At 42.1% G+C, this 23,447-nt stretch overlaps 1 protein-coding gene and 1 long non-coding RNA gene across 4 annotated transcripts in view; one reads left to right on the top strand and one right to left on the bottom strand.

Moving 5' to 3' along the window:
- ITGB2 (integrin subunit beta 2) overlaps positions 1 to 23,447 on the bottom strand; it is a 198,822-nt gene that overhangs the window by 95,042 nt on the left and 80,333 nt on the right. For all 3 annotated transcript variants that reach the window (XM_056533711.1, XM_056533713.1, XM_056533712.1), the window contains 2 exons: positions 8,293 to 8,353; positions 7,583 to 7,674 (listed from right to left, as the gene is read on the bottom strand). In XM_056533711.1, the coding sequence (XP_056389686.1) occupies positions 7,583 to 7,674; positions 8,293 to 8,353 (153 nt within the window). The remainder of the gene's footprint in view (positions 1 to 7,582; positions 7,675 to 8,292; positions 8,354 to 23,447) is intronic.
- Positions 8,386 to 23,447, top strand: part of LOC130283933 (uncharacterized) — a 54,902-nt gene continuing 39,840 nt past the window's right edge. Inside the window, exons 1-2 of the long non-coding RNA XR_008846880.1 lie at positions 8,386 to 8,541; positions 14,630 to 14,734. This is a non-coding gene — a long non-coding RNA (uncharacterized LOC130283933). The remainder of the gene's footprint in view (positions 8,542 to 14,629; positions 14,735 to 23,447) is intronic.

Raw genomic sequence — 23,447 nt, 5'->3', positions numbered from 1 at the left:
CTTAGCAACACAAAATGAGATACAATGGGCCCATACTTGTCCTACATATTGTCCATAGATTTTATGACAGTTTTTTTAACCGGTTCATACAGGTTATGCCATATATATTTTAGGATGTGGGTCTATTTAGAAAAATGAGGGCCCCTGGCCCGGCCCAGCTTGCGAAGGCCAGAGGATACTGATAACAGCTAAGCGTCTGTTTTACTCAGTTTACACAACTCTCATAGAGGTTAATGGAAGTTGTGTAACCAGATTGTTTCCTCAAGCTCACACACACACACACACACACACACACACTCAAAGGGGGAATTTTACTGTATATATTTTTGGAATGAGAGCAAAAAATACAGTACGTCTTAGGCCATATATTCAAGATCTTTTAATACCCTAGAAATGTGCTGCTTGCTGCAATATTTCAACTGAGGAAAACTACTATGGATGAAGATTACTTTTACTCCCAGTAGCTAAATCAACAATGTATTGAACGCATTCAATTTACTAGCCCATGTCTTTATTAGTCGTTTATCAGTTTTATTCTGGTCCTAACCTAGACCATGTTAGACTGGGTTCACATATGTCCAGCATCTGGCATAGGTGAACTCAGAATTCACAGACAACAAGGTCTATAATTAGTGTCAGCCAAAATAGAATCACTGAAAGGACATTGAAACATAACTTTTATTAATTTTTACACTAAAACGCCCAAAAATCAAGAATACATTTGAAAAAGATTTTAACGAGGCATATAATTGCCCAAAACTAAATGTTAATTAAAAATATCGTCTTGGGATCAATAATCCCCAAATGTAACAAGACAATGTTATTCTGCTCCACCAATCTGGAGACTTGCCGTAGTTGGAGTACAGACCAAGTGCTATAGGGTAGAATGGGGGATAAGGTCGGTAGGTAGGGGGGGGGGGGAGGGCCTAGGGGAGTGATTGGCCTTATGGATGAACGGCCTCTACCTCCTTGCCCTGTTGGTAAATCCCTGGCACTACCCTTATACCTAGGCGGGGTGGGAGTCCTTATAAGGACGGTCCCGCACAGGAACCTTCAACCTATAATGGCCTAATATGGCCCTATGTATAACCCAATTAGGAGGCTCTCTGTCTCACTTGGTTAATTCTATCTGGTCTAAGTTGGATAGGAGAAGGGAAAATGCCCTATAAATATATCAATATCCTATCAATGGCCCTCAGATATGGAGCAAGGATAATATCCCTATCTCAATTACAAGTGGACAAAACTTGATGATTTGTGATTTCAGAGACAGATAAACCTCTCAGCAGCCAGTATTATTACATATCAAGATATTGCATGTAAATAATAGTACTTCATATCAAAACAATATCCTACCATTACATCTGTGAATGATGACCACAGATGTAAACTGAAACAGATAAAGTATGTCACCTGGTACAGATATGAAAAGGTACTTATCTGGACCCCATGTATGGCAATTTTTTCTTTCCCCAGTCATCAGGGGACAATGGGGGGCAGTAGATGAACTCATGATCAAATGTAAATGATCTGATGGCCAGAGATGACAATGCTGTCAGATGGTCCCGAGCGCCATGTTGGTGTGTTCACACATCCCTCCTTAAATACCTGTCCTCTATCTTACCTGACCAATCAGTTCAAAATTGGATCTATGAGTGGCGGTAGAACTGGCCAATAACTTAGCCGGATGCCAACTACACTCACCAGAAAATTACGTGATCGGTTTCTCCAACGTGGATACCCAGATTCGGTTCCAACCCCAGCATTTAAATATGCACAAGACCAAAATCGTTGTGACCTACCTCTTAACCCCTCAGACACATGAACAGAGTGAGGCGGTCACACGCATTATTGCCACCTATGATGACCATTCAACTCTCATCTATGACATCTTACAGAGACATTGGTCTATCCTCCAAACTGATCCACTTCTTGATAGGGTTGTATCCTCTCGACCTTTAATCACTTATCGCAAAGGGAGGAGTTTGCAAGATCGTTTGGTACATAGCCACTATTCTCGACCGACTCCACCTGGTACGTGGCTAGAACGACGTGTCTGTGGCAATTTTGCTTGTAGTGGTGCCGTGCCTGTCCATATATGATGAAAGCCAAATCTGTCACCAGTTCATCAACAGGTGAGAGATACGATATCAAGGACTTTGGTAATTGTCGCACTAAGGGGTTAGTGTATTTATGTCAATGCAGTTGCCCAATGGACTACATTGGCAAAACCATCCGTGAATTTAGGAGAAGGGTCTGTGAACACCTTAATGATATTAAACATCATCGTACCACTCCTATCTCTAGGCATATGCATGAAAAGCATAATGGGGCCCCGAGACATCTTAAATTTTCTATTCTTGAAGTAGTACGCCCTTCACCACAGGGAGGTGACTTTGATAAGTTCCTCCTACAAAAAGAAACTCGGTGGATCTTTTGTTTTAAGTCCACTACGCCATTGGGTATGAATGAAGTCCTGTCCTATACCTGTTTCATTTAAGCACTCAATATTATGATCTTGGACTCTTGGCTACAGGGCCAATCATGGGAATAAAATAAGATATTCCCTATGATTTATCATGGTCCCGTAGTCTACAGGTTTCCAGTCTTGATGATCTGCACCCAATAGTGCCTCACTTTATGTTTATCCCTGACCGATTGGTGGTCAGAGACCATTTAACAAGGGAGACCTGGATATGTATCCACCATGTCTACCTCAGTCTATATTAAAATTCCATGATAAAAACTTGGTATTTTTTAGTGCATTTTTTACACTATAGTTATGCATTGATCATAGTCCTTTTCCCATAGATGTATACAGGATAGCACACATGGGAAAATAGCTGTCAGGAATATCATCACTTCTAAATACTATAAAGTATCCATGTTAACAGTGTGTTCCCTTCCAGACATTATGTCACCAGTGTCTGTCAAAATGAATTGTTCTCATACTTTAAATGCAATATGCGTTTATGTTTTCAAAGTAGTCAACAAGAAGGATTATATCAACCCCTGCTATGACCAGTGTTCCGCATATAGTGTTCAATCCCGTAGACCAGCTGCGGGCGCATAGCAAGCCGATCGGCTGCATAAATCTTCTAAGTCCTGAATAACTCATTCTGCGCATGCGCAACATCTGGACTCTGTTTACAAACACAGATGACGCCTATAGATGGTCATGTGATCGGTGAGCAGGGCCACGTGACCATCGCGTCATCAGCTAGCAATGCGGAAGAGCCTTCCACGATTACATAGCCGGACCGGAACAGGTATTTCTGCTCCGGGCGGCATTCCAACTGACGTCACCCACAGGTGAGTGTAGTCGGCATCCGGCTAAGCTATTGGCCAGTTCTACCGCCACTCATAGATCCAACTTTGGACTGATTGGTCAGGTAAGATAGAGGACAGGTATTTAAGGAGGGATGTGTGAACACACCAACATGGCGCTCGGGACCATCTGACAGCATTGTCATCTCTGGCCATCAGATCATTTACATTTGATCATGAGTTCATCTACTGCCCCCCATTGTCCCCTGATGACTGGGGAAAGAAAAAATTGCCATACATGGGGTCCAGATAAGTACCTTTTCATATCTGTACCAGGTGACATACTTTATCTGTTTCAGTTTACATCTGTGGTCATCATTCACAGATGTAATGGTAGGATAGTGTTTTGATATGAAGTACTATTATTTACATGCAATATCTTGATATGTAATAATACTGGCTGCTGAGAGGTTTATCTGTCTCTGAAATCACAAATCATCAAGTTTTGTCCACTTGTAATTGAGATAGGGACATTATCCTTGCTCCATATCTGAGGGCCATTGATAGGATATTGATATATTTATAGGGCATTTTCCCTTCTCCTATCCAACTTAGACCAGATAGAATCAACCAAGTGAGACAGAGAGCCTCCTCATTGTGTTATAGTTAGGGCCATATTAGGCCATTATAGGGGTAGGTTCCTGTGCGGGACCGTCCTTATAAGGACGCCCACCCCGCCTAGGTATAAGAGTAGTGCCAGGGATTTACCAACAGGGCAAGGAGGTAGAGGCCGTTCATCCATAAGGCCAATCACTCCCCTAGGCCCTTCCCCCCCCTACCTACCGACCTTATCCCCCATTCTACCCTATAGAACTTGGTCTGTACTCCAACTACGGCAAGTCTTCAGATTGGTGGAGCAGAATAACATTGTCTTGTTACATTTGGGGATTATTGATCCCAAGACGATATTTTTAATTCACATTTAGTTTTGGGCAATTATATGCCTCATTAAAATGTTTTTCAAATTTTTTCTTGATTTTTTGGCGTTTTAGTGTAAAAATCAATAAAAGTTATGTTTTAGTGTCCTTTCAGTGATTCCATAGGTGAACTCAGCCTAGATCTGGACCTGACTGATGCCACAACTGATGACAGGTTGTCAACAGTTGTATGGCATCTGGCGTCCATTGTTTCTGGATGGTAGATAGGGGAACACAGCAAGCTGTGTTCCACTGTCCAGTGCTCTCCGACGTGTCCAACCATCTGGCATCAAAATTAAGATGCTGGATGATTGTGAACTATCCCATTCAAATGCATTGGATCAGTTCTAGCGTCAGTTTCCCTCTGGGGTATGCTGAAGGGAAACTGCGCCGGACAACTGATATATGTGAACCCAGCCTTACTCGCTAAAACAATTATTTTAATGTATTATCTAAGGTATGAAACAGAGAAAGGTATAACCTTAAAAGAGAGATTATGTTTGGTAGTTGTAATCAAATAGTAGTCCTTCTAGTATACAATATATGCTAGATAGTGGGTAGGCTATAAAAAGACAAAATGGTCTGTGTCTAAAAATAAGAAAAGAAATCGAGTAGATAACCAGCAGGTGAAAAATTTTCCCGCTCTTTATTGATGAAATACAACTAAGGTTTGTCACAGGGCCCTTGCGGCAGCCCAGGTGTATATAGATTAAATAAATATTAACATACCGTAAATGCAATTAAAAAACGTGTAACCACCTTAAGATAAAAGTAATATGGCAAGTTATTTACAAGTTCATAGACAGATGTCACTTGCTATATTACTTTTATCTACAGGTGGTTATATGCATTTTTTATGTTTATATTTATTTAATATGTATACATTTGGGCTGCCACAAGAGCCTCGTGGCAAACCTTAGTTGTATTTTATCAAGAAATAGAAGGAAAATCTTTCACCTACTGGACAATTACTCCATTTTGTTATTTTTATAGCCTACATACTTTGTAGCCTACATTATATACTAGGAGGACTACTATTTGATTACAACTACCAAAGACAATCTCTGTTAAAGCGGTACTCAACTGCCTGAGCATCTGGAACATTTAGTTCCGAACGCTGGGTGCGGGCTTCAGGGGTTGTAATGTCACAGCCACGCCCCTCGTGACGTCACACCCCTCGTGATGTTACAAGGGGTGTGGCCATGACGTCATGACCCCCTCAGCCTGCACCCAGCGTTGGGAACTAAATGTTCCAGACACTGGAGCAGTGGAGTACCCCTTTAAGGTTATACCTTCCTCTGTTTTATATCTAAGATAATACATTTGAACAATCTCCCACTGCACCCTTAAAGGGGAACTCCGGTGGGGAAATTTTTTTTTCGTATCAACTGGCTCCAGAAAGTTAAACAGATTTGTAAATTACTTCTATTTAAAAATATCAACCCTTCCAGTACTTATCAGCTGCGTAAACTACAGATATACTACAGAGAAATTAATGAAGTTCTTTCCACTGTGACCACAGTGCTCTCTTCTGACACCTCTGTCCGTGTCAGGAACTGTCCAGAGCAGGAGAGGTTTTCAATGGGGATATGCTTCTAATCTGGACAGTTCCTGACACGGACAGAGGTGGCAGCAGAGAGCACTGTTGTCAGACAGGAAAGAACTGCACAAATTTCTCTGTAGTATACAGAAGCTGATAAGTGCTGGAAGGCTTCAGATTTTTAAATAGATGTAATTTACAAATCTGTTTAACTTTCTGGCACCAGTTGTTTTGAAAACATTTGTTTTCCACTTGTTTTCACCGGAGTTCCCCTTTAAGGACTGATCATTCTCTTATATTTTTAGTTTTGCCTCTATTCTACTAGGCCGTTTTGGGTATAGGCCACGTCAGTAACCTCAGCTGCCAGTTTTGCTCAGTGAGGTATACTTACACCCTTTTTTCTTGCTTCTTTAAAAGAACCATCGATAGGGCGTAGCAAACTTGAGGAGAACATGGGATGAAGGGGAGCGGGGGGGGGGGGGGACTGGGGGGGCATATTGACTTTCTTGCACCAGGGCCCAAGAAACTTAAGCTCCTGCTCTTGAGACATTCCATGCTATTAGAGGGGATTGCCTTGTTTGGCAGAGATTGGCTATGAAAAGTATCTTGATATTTTGTCAACAGCTGCAAAATTGTTAAATCCTGTGGCTACTGTGGGAGGAAGTACATATTTTGGGTTACCGCTTTCACCAATGCTGCCGTTGATGTATGAGAAGTATAGAAATAGCAATCATGTTCACGAAATGCTTTTTTGCATAAACAATATCAATCAGCCAGTGTTCCTACAGGTCTCATAAAAGCTTTACATAGAAACCAGAGAGACAACCAACAGCTCAGATTGGTCCAATATTTGATATACCAATTGCAATAACTGTAGAACACAATACTAAAACCATTATTATGCATCCTAAATACAGTACATATGCATAATAATGTCCTCGTCCTATACACAGGACAGTTATCAATAGATTATAGAAACATAGACTGTGTCGGCAGATAAGAACCATTTGGCCCATCTAGTCTGCCCAATAATCTGAATCCTATCAATAGTCCCTAGGCCTATCTTATATGAAGGATAGCCTTATGCATGTTTAAACTCCTTCACTGTCTTTGCAGCAACCATCTCTGCAGAAAGGCTATTCCATGCATCCACTACTCTTTCAGTAAAGTAATACTTCCTGATATTGCTTTTAAACCTTTGCCGAACCTTTGCCAAGATTCAGGTCAGGTATTATAAAGAGCCACAAGGGATATGTGTACTATGTGCAGAAGATAGTTGGGGACAAAAGGGAACCTCACTTAAAGTGGTTGTCTGGGTACACATTTTTTTTTTACATTTGGCTGGTGACATGCTAATAATAAAAAAGAAGTCATACTTCCCCTACCCCCTACTCTGCAGCTGCCCTTCCAAAGCCTCTCAATCCATGTTTGTCACTGCTGCTTCCTGGTCCCTATGATTAGTCATCTTAGCAGGAACTCCACCCTTAGCCAATCACTGGCCGAAGTGGTGTCCTTCCTCAGCTATTGATTGGCTGAGCAAACAGTACCAGCTAAGATGACTCGTCATAGGAAGTGGCAGTGTCAGGAGGCTTTGGAATGACAGCCTCACAGGAGAAAGTTAAGAGGCCGTCTTGTTCTGCAGGACACCTTTAAATAGAGCCTAAACTTCATCATTGCTCCTGGAAAACAGCAACAGATTTAGCAAAGTTATGTTCCAGATATTATTTTGTTTGCAATTTACAATGGATTGGAAATTATTTATGACAATTGTGCAACCCCTTTAAACAAAAAAACTTACCACTTTCTTACACCAGGAGCAATGTGGACCAGACTGAATACATTCCTGGCAGGTGCTTGCCTTAATCTTAGTGCATACTTCAGCCGTAGAAGCTGTAACATAATGTAAATCTGCATTATTACACAGTTTAATGGGGTTTTTCCATGGCCTATCCACTCTTGAGCCAGGTAAGCTGTGTTAGTGTAACTCCTATTAAAGTCAATGGGAGCTATGCTGGACACAGGAATTTCCAAGTGTATACCCTGACACAGGACTGTGGTGAGGAGTTCCTCATGGAACAATGGATTATGCTGTTTATAACAGCACGTATTCTATGATTCTATCCTATGAAGCACACGACACAGCCTCATAAAACAGTTCATTTCTGCTGAAAGGAAAGTCACTAGAACTTTACTTTTTCAATGTTTTCTTTGCTGTATTATCAGAATGCGCTAAAACATATTGGGGGAGATTTATCAAAACCTGTCCAGAGGAAAAGTTGCTGAGTTGCCCATAGCAACCAATCAGATGGCTTCTTTCATTTTTCACAGGCCTTTTCAAAAATGAAAGCAGCAAGCTGATTGGTTGCTATGGGCAAGTCAGCAACATTTCCTCTTGACAGGTTTTTATAAATCTCCCCCATTGGGTTTATATTAAGAAATTAAAAGTTAAGTATGGAAATCTACAGCCAGATTTGAAAAATTGATCTTAAATTGATCACAATTACTCACCAAATTTTGAAGTGATAAATTCAGCTGGTATCAGCAGGAATACAATAAACCAGAACATTTCCTGAAATAAACACATACTTCATCATACAGTTGCCTGCAGTAGAGACAGATTAGCTAAGGTTACATCTTATCAATTCCCATTTCAAAGACTATATTAAATACTGATCGGATATAATGAAGATTTCCTTATGATTTGTTCCCAAACACCAAGAGCAATTGAGAGTCCATATACCAAGAATGAGTTACAAAGTGAGTTAATATTATTATTCGTATCCTAAAAGAGTCAAGCTGTGCACAACATTTTTATGATGCAACGTTTCAGGTATATACTAATCTTCCTTAGGCAAAATGAGTTAGGCATATTTCACTTAAAGGGGTACTCCCACCCAAGACATTTTATCCCCTATCCAAAGGACTTCAGGACTCCGCCCCGTGTGACGTCACGTCCCGTCCCCTCAATGCAAGTCTAGACTTGCATTGAGGGGACGGGGCGTGACGTCACATGGGGCTGAGTCCTGACATCACGGACTTCCATTCCCGTGGTCGCAACCCAGACCCCAGACCCTCCAGCGCTTCTGGACAAGAAACAGGTGGGTGCCACATGCAATATTGCGGGGGTCCCCAGCGGTGGGACCCCCGCAATCAGACATCTCATACCCTATCTTTTGAAGAAAACGCCAGTGCAATTTCCTGCATCTGATGTTTTTTCTGGCATTTTTTCTGGCGTTTTTGCATTTGAGTTGAAATTGCATTTTTGTCCCCTCTTGTTTTTTTCAAAATGTGTTGGGTACCCCAAAAAAAAGGATGCAGCAGGGATGGAAAAAATTTTAAGGAAATTTTTTTTTTTTTATAATGAACTTTTAATTCATTTTTAATAAAGTGTGTGTGTGTGTGTGTTTCACTTTTTTTTTCTCTATTTTCCCCCCCATTTTTTAGGTAGTACTACTACTCCCAGCATGGAACAGACTGTTCCATGATGGGAGTAGTAGTACCTGTACCAATAGACATATCGCCCCATGCGATCATCCATAATATAGCAGAGATGTGGAGCGGCTCTATACAGCGCTCGCATCTCTGCACTATATTTCGGCCAGTGATGTGAATAGAACATCACTCATTCATATTTTCCGCCCAGAGTGGGGATTGGCCGGATGGTTGCAGCCAATCACAGCTCTGAGGGAAGTATGTTCTATTCACATCACTAGCCAAAGTATAGTGCAGAAATGTGAGCGCTGTATAGAGCCACTCCACATCTCTGCAATAGATAGGATGATCGCAGCAAGTGTCAGTAGTGACATCCGCTGGGATCTGTCCTTAACTGCAGGTACTACTACTCCCATCATGGAGCACACTCTGCCTCATGTTGGGAGCTGTAGTACCTGCATTAATAGACAGATCGCAGCGAGTGTAACTTCTGACACCTGTTGCGATCTGTCTATTAATGCAGGTACTACAGCTCCCAGCATTGAGAAGAGTGTGCTCCATGTTGGGAGTAGTAGTACCCGCAGTTAAGGAAAGATCACAGCGAATGTCACTCCTGACACCTGCTGTGATCCTCCTGTATAATGTATAGATGCGGGGGCCATTCTTCTTTGATCCCCTGCACTGGCGTATATATACACCTATTCATATTTCCCACAGAGAGATGTGATTGGCTGGAACCATCTGGCCAATCACAGCTCTCTGCAGGAAATATGAATAGGTGTATATATATGGCAGTGCAGGGGACCAAAGAAGAGCGGCCTGCCGCATCTATAAATGATACAGAAGGATCACAACGGAACCCAGGCGATCTGTCAATTAGTACAGGAACTATTACTCCCATCATGGAACAGTGTGTGTTCCATGCTGGGAGAAGAAAAAAAGTGAAAAATACACACACACTACATTTTTATTATTGTCGGCTACATTTTTAGTGCCCTGCCCACCCACATAAATTGATCCCTGTTTAAAAAATTAACAAAAATGTTGTTATAAAAAACATAAATTTCGTTAAATACAATTTTTTTCCTTTGCTACTGTATCTTTTTTATAATTTTTTCTAAATGGTACCCTACGAAATTTTATTAAAAAAGGTATCTCCATCACTTTTTTTGGATGGCTGAAGTCCAAAAGAGAATAAAAACCACCTGAAAAAACACCAAAGTTAAAACCCACATGGCGTTTTTCTTGGCGTTTTTTCACTCCCATAGACTTCTATGGGAGAAAAGCGCCACGATATATGGGGAAAAAACGCCATAGGCTCAACATGCTGTGATTTTGCTAAACCACCAAGGAGCTGAAAAATGCCAAAAGGATAAAAAAAACGCCAAACTGAAAAACGCAGTGGAAAAACAATTTTGCGATTTCTCATTGATTTACAGCTAACATCTGGCCACAGCGTTTTTTGGCCGAAAAAACGCCATGCGGCATAATTGAGGAGTATGGGGGGGGGGTATTTATGAAGCACTTTACCCTTGTTTTCTGGGTTAATTTGGCGCTAAAATTTGACGCAGTGCGTTTTATGCACCTTTTGTTGCACCTTTTCATTTAAGTTGGGTTTTTACAATGGTCAGGAATCTATGAAAATACAACTTTTTAAAAAGGCGCAAATCACCTAAAAATCTTTCCTATAAAAAAATTCTGACAAAAAAAAGAAAGAATTACATTTTTTTTTTTTTTTAACATTTCTCAATATGGCTAGGATGGACATGTTTAAAAGTCTGGATATTTGGTACAATTAAGTTTAACACACAATAAATCACCTCTGAAAGAGCTTCCTGTAACACTCACCTGTAAGGTGGGTAAATTCACACAAATGAAAGTCATTTTTGAATTGCGCCTCTGTAAATTTGGTGCAGTGAGTTAAAAAGCCATCCATGAAAAAAAGGAGTAAACAAACACATACCACAGCCATTATTCGTAAATACCCCCAGATGTGTTTATGGGCATAGTTTACATGGGTGAGCTTGGATGACAGATGCTCTTTAAAGGTGCTTCTCAATCTGCAAAGTTATCCCCCAGCCACTTGATAACTTTCTGATCACAGGGGTCAGGGGTCAGCCTGCTGGGGCCTCCACAATCTCGAGAACAGGGAACAGAGTCTCCCAATAGAATACAGTGTTGGGCTATGCATACGCCGTTCAATTTTTTATTGGGATCTACAGAGCCAGCCGAATGCTGCACTTGGCTATCCCCATCAGCTGTCATAAAATATGAATGGAGCGGCAGTGCGCTTGTGCGACTGGCTACCTAATTCTAATTGGGGACTTAGGTCACCTATTTCAAGATTACAGGGGGCCCCAGTGGTCTAACTCTTTACATGCTTACAATGTTGTGCCAATGCAGGTAACAATAAATGAATAGTTTAATCGCCAATGACGCGTTTCGGTTTTAAGCACCCTTCCTCAGATTGGCAGGTTGCCAATCTGAGATAGGGTGCTTAAACCCGAAACGCGTAATTTGCTATTAAAGTATACGTTTATTATTACCAGCTTGTATTTGTGATTTCCTTACCGAGGTTTAGCGCCTATAGAGGGCCTTTTTTATAAGCCTGCTGCATTTCCATTCAGACGGACTGCCATCCGTCTGCACATCCCTACAGCTCAGCAATTCCTCTGGACTTCACTGCCACTTCGTACCCACTGAGTCTGGGTGATATGCGGATTTGTATTGTGCTCCAGGTGAGCATAATACGTTTTGCCTACTTTTTCATTATTGGGGTACCACACACATCAATGTTGTGCCAAGGTTAAACAAAAAAAGAACCTTGCATATCTGCAAAGCATAGTTTTAACGATCCCATGGAAGCCATTGCTCTATTGATTCATACTTTTTTTTAAATTTTATTTTCTAACACATCTTTCTTCCCCAACTTGGTACCATCAGTTTTGGTGCATGATATGCAAATTAAGGCTAAGGCGGTCAACTGGTGGACACCACAGCTCAGACTTCAAGAAAAATTGTTTGGGAGAGTAAGTAAAGCGGCAGCGCCAAAGGAATTGTGACAACTGACATTTGATAAGAAGGCAACAAGCTCCGTAGAAAAGCTTCTGCAGAGAATAGTCCTATACCATCTTTTATATGCCATGCCCCGATCTCCTCACCACCTGCAGGAAATTGTTGTATAGCATGTGAGGGCACATAAATACTGCTTTGATTTACTGATCAGCTGTTAGAATTGTAGAGAAGCTGGATGTACGCGCCATCAGCAGGCTGGCGGTAATCCCTATCATTGAGAGGGTAAGAATAAGGCTAGGGCTAAATGGTGAGTTTGGCTGCATCAGGGACCCACTGCCCAAAAACTGCCACGGTGCACTGCAGCAATCAAGTTACATTATAGCTACAGTGGCTGTGACCATGACCCGACAGGGTACTCGGGTGAAAAACTTTTTTTTTTTTTTTTTTAAATCAACTGGTGCCAGAAAGTTAAACAGATTTGTAAATTACTTCTATTAAAATATCTTAATCCTTCCTGTACTTATTAGCTGCTGAATACTACAGTGGAAATTCTTTTCCGTTTGAAACACAGAGCTGTCTGCTGACATCATGAGCACAGTGCTCTCTGCTGACATCTCTGTCCATTTTAGGAACTGTCCAGGGTAAAAGGAAATCCCCATAGCAAACATATGCTGTTCTGGACAGTTCCTAAAATGGACAGAGATGTCAGCAGAGAGCACTGTGCTCATGATGTCAGCAGACAGCTCTGTGTTTCAAAAAGAAAAGAATTCCCCCTGTAGTATTCAGCAGCTAATAAGTACAGGAAGGATTAAGATTTTTTAATAGAAGTAATTTACAAATCTGTTTAACTTTCTGGCACCAGTTGATTTAAATAAAAAAAAAAAGTTTTTCACCAGAGTACCCCTTTAACCTCTTAAGGACCCAGGATGTATGAGTACGTCCTGGGTCCCGGTCCTGCGTCATAGTGAAGCCGGGACCCGCCTCTAATAGCGCGCGGCACTGATCGCGGTGCCGCGCGCTATTAACCCTTTAGCCGCGCGCTCAAAGCTGAGCCACGCGGCTAAAAGTGAAAGTAAAAAGTCTCTTACCTTCCGTCCTGCAGTCCGATCGCCGATTGAATGCTTCAAGCCTGAGATCCAGGCTTGAGCATTCAATCGCCGAAAACACTGATCCATTCCTATGGAGATGAATTGATCAGTGTTAAAGATCAGTTAATGCAATGTTATAGCCCCCTATAGGAGCTATAATATTGCATTAAAAAAGTGTAAAAAAATCATTAACTCTTTCAATTATCCCTTCCCCTAATAAAAGTTTGAATCACCCGGCATTTCCAAGAATAAAAAAAAACACAGTGTAAATAAAAATTAAAATAAACATATGTGGTAATGCCACGTGTGGAAATGTCCGAATTATAAAAATATACTGCTTTTTAAACCGCATGTTCAATGGCGTACGCGCAAAAAAATTCCAAAGTCCAAAATAGCGCATTTTTTTATCACATTTTATACCACAAAAAAGTGAATAAAAAGTGATCAAAAAGTCTGATCAGAACAAAAATGCTACCGCTAAAAACTTCAGATCACGGCGCAAAAAATGAGCCCTCATAGCGCCCTGAACACAGAAAAATAAAAAAGTTATAGGGGTCAGAAGAGGACCATTTTAAACATATAAATTTTCCTGCATGTAGTTATGATTTTTTTCTGAAGTGATACAAAATCAAACCTATATAAGTAGGGTATCATTTTAACCGTATGGACCTACAAAATAAAGATATGGTATCATTTTTGCCGAAAAATGTACTGCGTCAAAACGGAAGCCCCCCAAAACTTACAAAATAGTGTTTTTTCATCAATTTTGTCGCACATTGATTTTTTTTCCTGTTTCACCGTAGATTTTTGGGTAAAATGACTGACGTCATTACAAAGTAGAATTAGTGACGCAAAAAATAAGCCCTCATATAGAATTTAGGTGAAAATTTTAAAGAGTTATGATTTTTTTAAGTTAAGGAGGAAAAATTGAAAATGAAAAAATGGAAAAAGCCTGGGTCCTTAAGGGGTTAAAGAAATCTATCCACTATATCCAATTTTGCCAAAATCAGCAGGTTTAGCTAACTTTGACCTTATGTGTTTGGTTAGATTTACTTGTTTTACCATGTACTTCAAAATGTCCAAGTAACTGCCACTGACTTCTGGTCTACAATATACCTGTCACACTGTATTTACAAATATGTTCCATTCATATCAATGAATATCTGATAAAATCTGTGCCATTTTCTCTAACACAAAACTAACAACATCAGTAGTTTTACATAGATTGACATGAATTTTAAGTTTATTTTATCTATTGACTGATCATGCAGTACAGTCGTCCCTCAAGTTACAATATTAATTGGTTCCAGGACGACCATTGTATGGTGAAACCATTGTATGCTGAGACCAAAACTCTATGGAAACCTGGTAATTGGTTCTGAAGCCACCAACATGTCATCCGAAAATAGGAAAAGGTGAGGAATAAAGAAAAATAAGTAGATAACTAATACAGATAAAGCAAATCCTTACATAAACAAGTGATAAAGATCTTCTGGGAGCTGTAATCACTGTCTATGTCAGTGTTTCCCAACCAGGGTGCCTCCAGCTGTTGCAAAACTACAACTCCCAGCATGCCTGGACAGCCTTTGGCTGTCCAGGCATGCTGGGAGTTGTAGTTTTGCAACAGCTGGAGGCACCCTGGTTGGGAAAGACTGGTCTATATAGAGGAGAGGAGCTTCTTCAGGGTCCTATACAGTAAATGCAAAATGTAGCCGCCCTTACCTGGTGTCCAAAGGAGTAGCTAACCGTGGCACAGGTAAAGAGTACAGAACATGTAATACCTCCCTGTACTGTAGGGGGTGCTACCAGACAGACAGTGCATGCACTTTAGTAATACAGGTGTAAATGCCCATTCTGATTGGTCGGTTCTTCCAGCCATTGACACGTTTCACAGATCTGGACTGTCTGTACATTGTATGTTGAGTCTGGTTTCAAGTTACAATGGTCCAGAAAAGACCATTGTATGTTGAAACTATTGTATGTTGAGGCCATTGTAAGTTGAGGGATCACTGTATTTGACTTTATCTACCTTGTACTTAGACTTGTTACAAATAATACATATGAGATAACTCAGAAAAGATGAGAAAAACCCCTACACTACTTTCTCATGCACTGTGGACATGGCAAGCATGACTCATCTTGGACCTAACACACCATTCTGTGGTTTTAGACTCACTATATATGTTCAGGTCTGCTTATGGCTTTCATGCTTATGGCTTTCATGCTTATGGCTTTCATGCTCTACTCTTTCATTTTGCTCGGCTGCTTAGTCACTGTAGTATACTCTATTTTGCAGCTTCAGTATGAGATCTTTATTTATTTCATGTTATTCGTAGGACTCAGTGATGCCAAAATTGTTGTGATGATCCAGCCCATGTCAGACTTGCCATAGTCAGCACCAGGCATATGGGCCCTTGAACAACAGGCAAAGTGGGCCCTTGTGTATCCCAATCTTGACTTAACAAGTAAACGCATTTGGCAAGTTTTGGCTCTAGCCTCCCAAAGAAGTCACCAATGGGCATATGGCCCAAGGTCACAAGCAAAACCTTGTCCCATTAGATCCAGCAGACGTCAACCCCATTCTTTGTGTTTATCGTGTTTTTGAATAATCTTTGAAATACCTACAATGACTGTGTAATAATAAACACTGGCCTGAGCTACTACATGACAACCTAAGTGGGCTACTGATACCAATGTGTATCAGGCCATTCTAAATCAGTTTATTTTAGGTGGTGCCTTAACACACAATTTCCTTTAATAGTTAATGGAAATCTGTCCTCAGTATCACCTGTACTAACCTAGGCTTGTAGTGTGGGTTATACTGATTAAAATGATTCTGATGGCGACCCAAACCGTCACTCCGTTCCACCGTAATTCATCTTCTTCCATATATGCAAATTAGTTGCTTGGGGCATGGGCGGAGCTACAAACCCTGCTCGGGCACTGTGACATCATCTTCGCTGGGTGGGCTGCGCCGGATCCTCCATATTCCTAATCCCCTTCCCTGCTCGCGTAGTGTGCACTGCAAACGCGTCACTTCCTGGGTACGTCCGGAAGCGGCTTTTGGCTGAGATTGGCTCCCAGCGAAGATGGCGTCACAATTCCCTTAGCTGGGTTCGTAGCTCTGGCCAAGCCCCAAGCAACTAATTTGCATATACTAAAACAGATGAATTTTGGCGGAGCGGAGTGATGGTTTGGGACGCGGTTAGTATCATTTTGATTAGTATCACCTGCACTACTGTTAGGATTCAGCAGGCTGGAGGTGGATACTCTGTGTCAGAGAGGGATTGGCGTGGACCGTACCGGTGGACCGGTTCTAAGTTGCTACTGGTATTCACCAGAGCCCGCCGCAAAGTGGGATGGTCTTGCTGCGGCGGTAGCAACCAGGTCGTGTCCACCGGTAACGGCTCAACCTCTCTGACTGCTGAGAGTGGCGTGGGACAGGAGGACTAGACAGAGGCGAGGTCAGACGTAGCAGAAGGTCAGGGCAGGCGGCAAGGTATGTAGTCAAGGGCAACGGCAGAAGGTCTGGTAACACTGGTAAGGCAAACACAGAAAACGCTTTCACTGGCACTGAGACAACAAGATCCGGCAATGCTGGGAAGGGGAAGTGAGGTTTTATAGGCATGGAGCAGATGGGAGCAATTACACTGATTGGGCCAGGCACCAATTAGTGGTGCACTGGCCCTTTAAATCTTATAGTGCCGGCGCGTGCGCCCTAGGGAGAGGAGCCGCGCGCGCCAGGACGTGACAGCCGGGGAACGGGACATGTAAGTAGATTGGGATGCGACCCGCGAGCGGGCGCGTCCCGCTTTGCGAATCGCATCCCCGCCGGCAGTGACAGTGTTCATGAACTATTTTCTTCCAAACTATCTTCTTTCACGAAATAACATCCGTTATCAATAACGGACTATAACGTATTCAAACGGCTATTAGAAAATCCCATAGACTATATTTGGGATTTTCTAACGGACGTATAGGATTTTGTTACTGCCGTTTTCAGCTGGTTTTCAGACGGAACTTCATACGGATGTTTAAAAACGGAGAATTTTGTAGTGTGAAAGAAGCCTTAGCTGCATGCACTTGAAGGTTTATACAGCTGCTCTTACATGTGTGTTGCTGTCTTGTATAAGCTTACAATTTTTTAAATAGTTTTTTGTATGGTAATCAGCTCCACACAAGTCACATGGGCTGATTACCATACAAAAAACTATAAAAAAAATTGTAAGCTTATACAAGACAGCTGATTCAAAATCTGAAGAATATCATTGTGATGAGATACATACAAAGTACTCTGTGTGACTTGAAATGGGCATTGTCAGATATAAAAACTTTTTATATGTTGTACATCTTGGCAAAACAATAGTTTTTCTAATATACTTCTTTAGGGTGCGTTCCCACCTGGCATATACGCAGCGTATTTCACGCTTCGCTAAATTTGCGGCAGCAGCAGGAAATACGCTGCGTATTCCTCGCTCACTATACACACAGGGCTTTCCTGCAGCAGCCCTATGCGTTTAGTGAGTTTTGGAGGCGGGGTCATGTGCTGGCATGACTGTGACGCGCAGGTCCACCTCCAAACCTCACTGCACATGTAGGGCTGCCGCAGGGAAGCCCTGTGTGTATAGTGAGTGAGGAATACGCAGCGTATTTCCTGCTGCTGCCGCAAATTTTGCGCAGCGTGAAATACGCTGCATATATGCCAGGTGGGAACGCACCCTTAGACTAGAATTCCACTGAGGTTTTTGCACTGCATTTTTTTAGGCTTAAAAACGCAAGAAAAAACACCAGAAAAACTGCCACTGTTTTTCCCTGCGTTTGGCGTTTTTTCTGGCGTTTTTACCTTTGTGTGGAATTTGCCTTTTTTGGCCCCTTTGGCGTTTTTTTTCCAAATTTGTTGGGTACCAAAAAAAAAAAAAAAGGTTGCTTTAGGGATGGAAAAGAAATTATTTATCGAAATTTTCATTCATTTTTAATAAAGTGTGAGTGTGTATGTATGTTTCACTTTTTTTTCTCTATTTTTTACATTTTTAAGGTAGTACTACTACTCCCAGCATGGATCAGACTGTTCCATGATGGGAGTAGTAGTACCTGCACAAATAGACATATCGCCCCGGGTGTTACTCCTGACACCCGATGCGATCGTCCATAATATAGCAGAGATGCGGAGCAGCTCTATACAGCGCTCGCATCTCTGCTCTGTTCTTCGGGCCGGAATAGAACATCACTCATTCATATTTTCCGCCCAGAATGGTGATTGGCTGGATGGTTGCAGCAAATCACAGCTCTCAGAGGGAAATATGAATGAGTGATGTTCTATTCATATCACTGGTCGGTGTGAGATGGAAACCTGCATTATACACACTAATATAACTCAGCCCTGGTTGGGAAACACTAGTATACACACACACATAACAGGGACTACAACTCCCAGCATGTGCCATTCAGGAGTCCCCCCCCCCCCTCCCCTTCACACAAAGAAATCATCCCCAGTCCGAGATTTATTCCCCAGCCCCTGCAGTCTATACATCCCCTGTCTGTGCAGTCTATAAATCCCCAGCCCGTGCACTTTGTCATCCTCCCATTCTATTCAGTGAACACAGGCAGAGCAGGAGGAGGGGAGATGAGGGAGACATGTACATCCTCTCTCCCCTGCTCTTTGTTCTTTCTCCCTTGCAGACCTGCATCCTCTGAAGGCAAAGCAGGGGGAGGGGAGATGAGGGGGGCATGTAGCTCCTCTCTCCCCCTGCTCTGCCTTCGCTCCCCCCAGCTCTAGCTCCGGAAATCTTCGGCGTGCTGAGGGGAGGAGCAGAGGCATGTCTGCACGGGGCGCAAATTTCCATCTCACACAGGCCGGAGTATAAAAATCATAACACTTTCAATTTTCCACCTAAAAATCCATATAAGGGCTTGTTCTTTGCACCAACAATTTTACTTTGTAATACCATTAATAATTTCACTACAAAGTCTACGGTGAAACCAGAAAAAAAAAATTTTGTGGGGCAAAAAAAATAAAAAAAAGCCATTTTGTAATTTCCGTTTCTACGCACTGCAATCTTTGGTAAAAATTGCACCTTATATTTATTCTGTAGGTCCATACGGTCGCAATGATATTCAATTTATATAGGTTTGATTTAATTTTACTAAAATAAAAAAAATGATAACTACATGTAGCAAAATTAATATGTTAAAAAATGTCCTCTTCTGACCCCTATAACTTTTTATTTTTCCATATGAGGGCTCATTATTTGCGCCGTGATCTTAAGTTTTTATTGGTACCATTTTTATTTGGATCAGACTTTTTGATCACTTTTAATTAATTTTTTTATGGTATAAAAAGTGACCAAAAATACACTATTTTAGACTTTGGAATTTTTTTACGAGTATGCCATTGACCATGCGGTTTAATTAACTATATATTTTTATAGTTTAGACAGTTACGCATGCGGCAATACCAGATATGTTTATTTTTATTTTATTTACACAGTTTTTTTTATGGTAAAAGGGGGGTGATTTAAACTTTTATTAGGGAAGGAGTTAAATCCCATTTATTAACACTTTTTTTGTTATAGTCCCATAGGGGACGATAACATTACACACACTGATTTCCTACACTGATCACTGCCATGCAATAGCATGGCATTGATCAGTGTTATCGCCGCTCGACTGCTCCTGCCTGGATCTCAGGTACAGAGCAGTCATTGGGCGATTGGACAGCAAGGAGGCAGGTAGGGATCCTCCTGACATCCTGCAAGCTGTTTGGGATGCTGCAATTTCACTGCGGCAGTCCCAAACAGCACCACTGAGCTAACCGGCAATGTTTATTTTCGTTTTAGGCACGGCAATCAATTTTGATTGCCGCATCTAAAGGGTTAATGCCAGACATCAGCCTGATCAGCAATGTCTGGCATTAGCCGTGGGTCCTGGTTGCCTATAGCAACCGGGACCCAACGGGTATGATGTGCGCTCACCTGCTGAGCATGCGTCATACCTTGAAAGCCGCAGATGGACGTTAATGAACGTCCATTTGCGGCAAGGGTTAAAAAATGTTTCACATTTTATTAAAGAAAACTGCCTTTAAAAATCCCACCACTAGGGGTCCCCATACCTCCTGGGACACTGATGAGTCCCACAGCAGCATGAGGGTGTCCAAGGGTCATGGACACAGGATGGCTGATTGACAAGGCTGCAGGAGGAACACAGCTTGCAGCAACAGTGCTGTAACACAGTTTTACCAAACATGTGCCTCCAGCTGTTGCAAAACTACAACTCCAAGCAAGCCTGGACAGTCAAAGGATGTCTGGGCATGCTGGGAGTACGAGTTTTGCAAAAGCTGTAGGCACAGAGCTGAAGGCAACAATGCTGCAAAAAATAGTTATCCAAACAGTGTACCAACTATTCCAAAACTATAAGTCCCAGCACTACAGAACTGCCTAAGGATGACACACGTGAATGACATAGGAAGATGTAAGCTATACACTCACCATATTGTCTTTGGTGGTAGAGTAAAGGCAATCTCCAATAATTATTGTGTGTGTGTGTGTGTGTACAGCATAAATCCATAGAGGAAAGGGTTACAGAGCAAGGCTGCCAGGCTCCCAATAGCAGTGAGTCAGCAGAGTGAGGGCGGAGGAGTCAAGGCAAGAGAGGGACATGCCCCCATCCTTTGACAAGAAGGAAAAGACATTGAGCAGCTGCAATATGTTATTATTTTAGTGAAATATCAGTGATATAGATATTAAAATTACATGTACATGATCAGGATGAGGTACTGAGTATTTTTTTATTTGTGGGATCTGACAGGTATGTTTAAATTAGCTCTATGGGAAACCATATACCACAGTTATGAAAAAACAAAAAACTTAAAGTGCCTAAAAGCATCATTTTATTCCAGGCTGCTTTAAAAGGAACACCAAAGTAGATATGTATACCCTACAAAAATGTAAATGCTCCTATGCTGATGCCTCTCCACCTAGTATTATACACGGAGATGGCAATGCAATATCAAGTAAGTCCCTGAGATCAACAGGGCACTTTACCTATACAAAACAATGGTATAGTACTCAAACTCATGTACAATAGCTCCCTCCCAACGCATTTCTGTCAGCACTGTTACTAAAGTCCCAAACCTGACGTCATCAGGAGAGAACAACAAAGGGGGAGTATGACTCACACAGTGCCCCCAGGGTAAATGGGGAGTTACCATATACAACAATCCATAAAATAAACCAGGATGTGCATAGTTACAGAAATCCACACCGGTGCTACAAGTTAAGTATAGCAGAGGTCGGCTGCATTAGTGGCCACTCACAGTTACGGAGCAGGAGCAGGTTCCTGGGTCTGCAGTGGCAGGCACCACCGTGTATAATACAAGGCAGAGAGGCATCGGCATAGGAGCATTTTAATTGGTGTAGGGTATACACATTTACTTTAAAGCGCAACTGTCATGACATTTTGGTGCAATAACCTGCACACAGCCTTTGTACTGTGTGCAGGTGGTGGGTATAGCAATGTTTTTTTACCAGAAATTTGGCGGCTTTCATGACTGCAAAAAAGGCTTTTATTCAAAGCCACTGACGGTCGGATAGGTGTGGCACGAGGTATGCGATGCCCCGCCGCCGCCACGCCCACCGCCACGCCTACCCTGAATGCCCGCGCTGGGACCTCTGTGTGATTGACACACAGGTCCCAGCGCATGCGCCCTTCAGCTAATCTGACCTGCGCGCTGCTGTGTGTCATCCAGCAAGTGCTTGCTCCCGTCGCCATCTTCCTCCTCAGTGCGCCTGCACAGTGCTAGGTGTGCGCTTCCTCTCTGCACCTAGTATCGAGAACTAACCTGATTGCGTGCTGTTCTGTGCAGGCTCACTGAGGAGGAAGACGACGGCGGGAGCGAGCGCTTGCTGGATGACACACAGCAGCGCGCAGGTTAGATTAGCTGAAGGGCGCATGCGCTGGGACCTGTGTGTCAATCACACAGAGGTCCCAGCGCGGACATACGTGGTAGTCGTGGCATTGCGTACCTTGCGCCACGCCTATCCGACCGTCAGTGGCTTTGAATAAAAGCCTTTTTTACAGTCATGAAAGCCGCCAAATTTCAGGTAAAAACATTGCTATAACCACCACCTGCACACAGTACAAAGGCTGTGTGCAGGTTATTGCACCAAAATGTCATGACAGTTGCGCTTTAACGCAGCTTGGAATAAAATTATGCTTTTATGCACTTTAAGTTTTTTTGTTAGTTAATGATTGCACCCTTAATGACAAAGGACGTGTATACATGTCCTTGTGCCATTAACGGGGTATGGTGCAGGCTCCCAACTCGAGCCCGCACCATACCGGCCGGCCCCCAGCTGATTCTTGTAGCTGAGGGCCGGCGTTAAAAGCCGACATGCAGCGATCGCTGTGGCCGGCTATTAACCCTTTAGATCGCCGCTGTCAAAGCTGACAGCGGCGTCTAAAGGGGCCTTTGAACACTGCCTGGTGTGATCGCAGTGGGGGCGATCCGCTGCTGAGGTAGCCGGAGGGCTTACCTCTTTTCCACCGCCGTCCATGTCTCTGAGATTGATAAAGTCTCCTAAGGGGACTAATAAAGAGTTTTAAAAAAGTTGAATAAAAGTTTAAAAAAACACACATTAATGGGGTATTCCCGGAAAAAAAATTATTTTATATATCAACTAAATTCAAAAAGTCAAAAAGATTTGTAAATTATTACTATTAAAAAATCTTAATCCTTCCAATAATTATCAGCTGCTGAAGTTGAGTTGTTGTTTTCTGTCTGGCAACAGTGCCCTCTGCTGACATCTCTGCTTGTCTCGGGAACTGCACAGAGTAGAAGAGGTTTGCTATGGGGATTTGCTTATACTCTGGACAGTTCCCCAAGGTGTCATCAGAGAGCACTTAGACAGAAAAGAACAACTCAACTTCAGCAGCTCATAAGTAGTGATTAACTTTCTGGAGCCAGTTGATATATATAAAAAAGTTTTTCCTGGATAACCCCTTTAACTCCTTCCTTATTAAAAGTTTAAAACACCCCCCTTTTCCAAAATTCCATATAACAAATATTAAAATATAATAAAATTAAACATATGTGGTATCGCTGCATGTGTAAATGTCCGAAGTATAAAAATA

Source organism: Hyla sarda, chromosome 8 (assembly GCF_029499605.1).
Source record: "Hyla sarda isolate aHylSar1 chromosome 8, aHylSar1.hap1, whole genome shotgun sequence".
Classification (NCBI taxonomy): domain Eukaryota; kingdom Metazoa; phylum Chordata; class Amphibia; order Anura; family Hylidae; genus Hyla; species Hyla sarda.
This window is presented reverse-complemented; position numbering and strand designations above follow the sequence as displayed.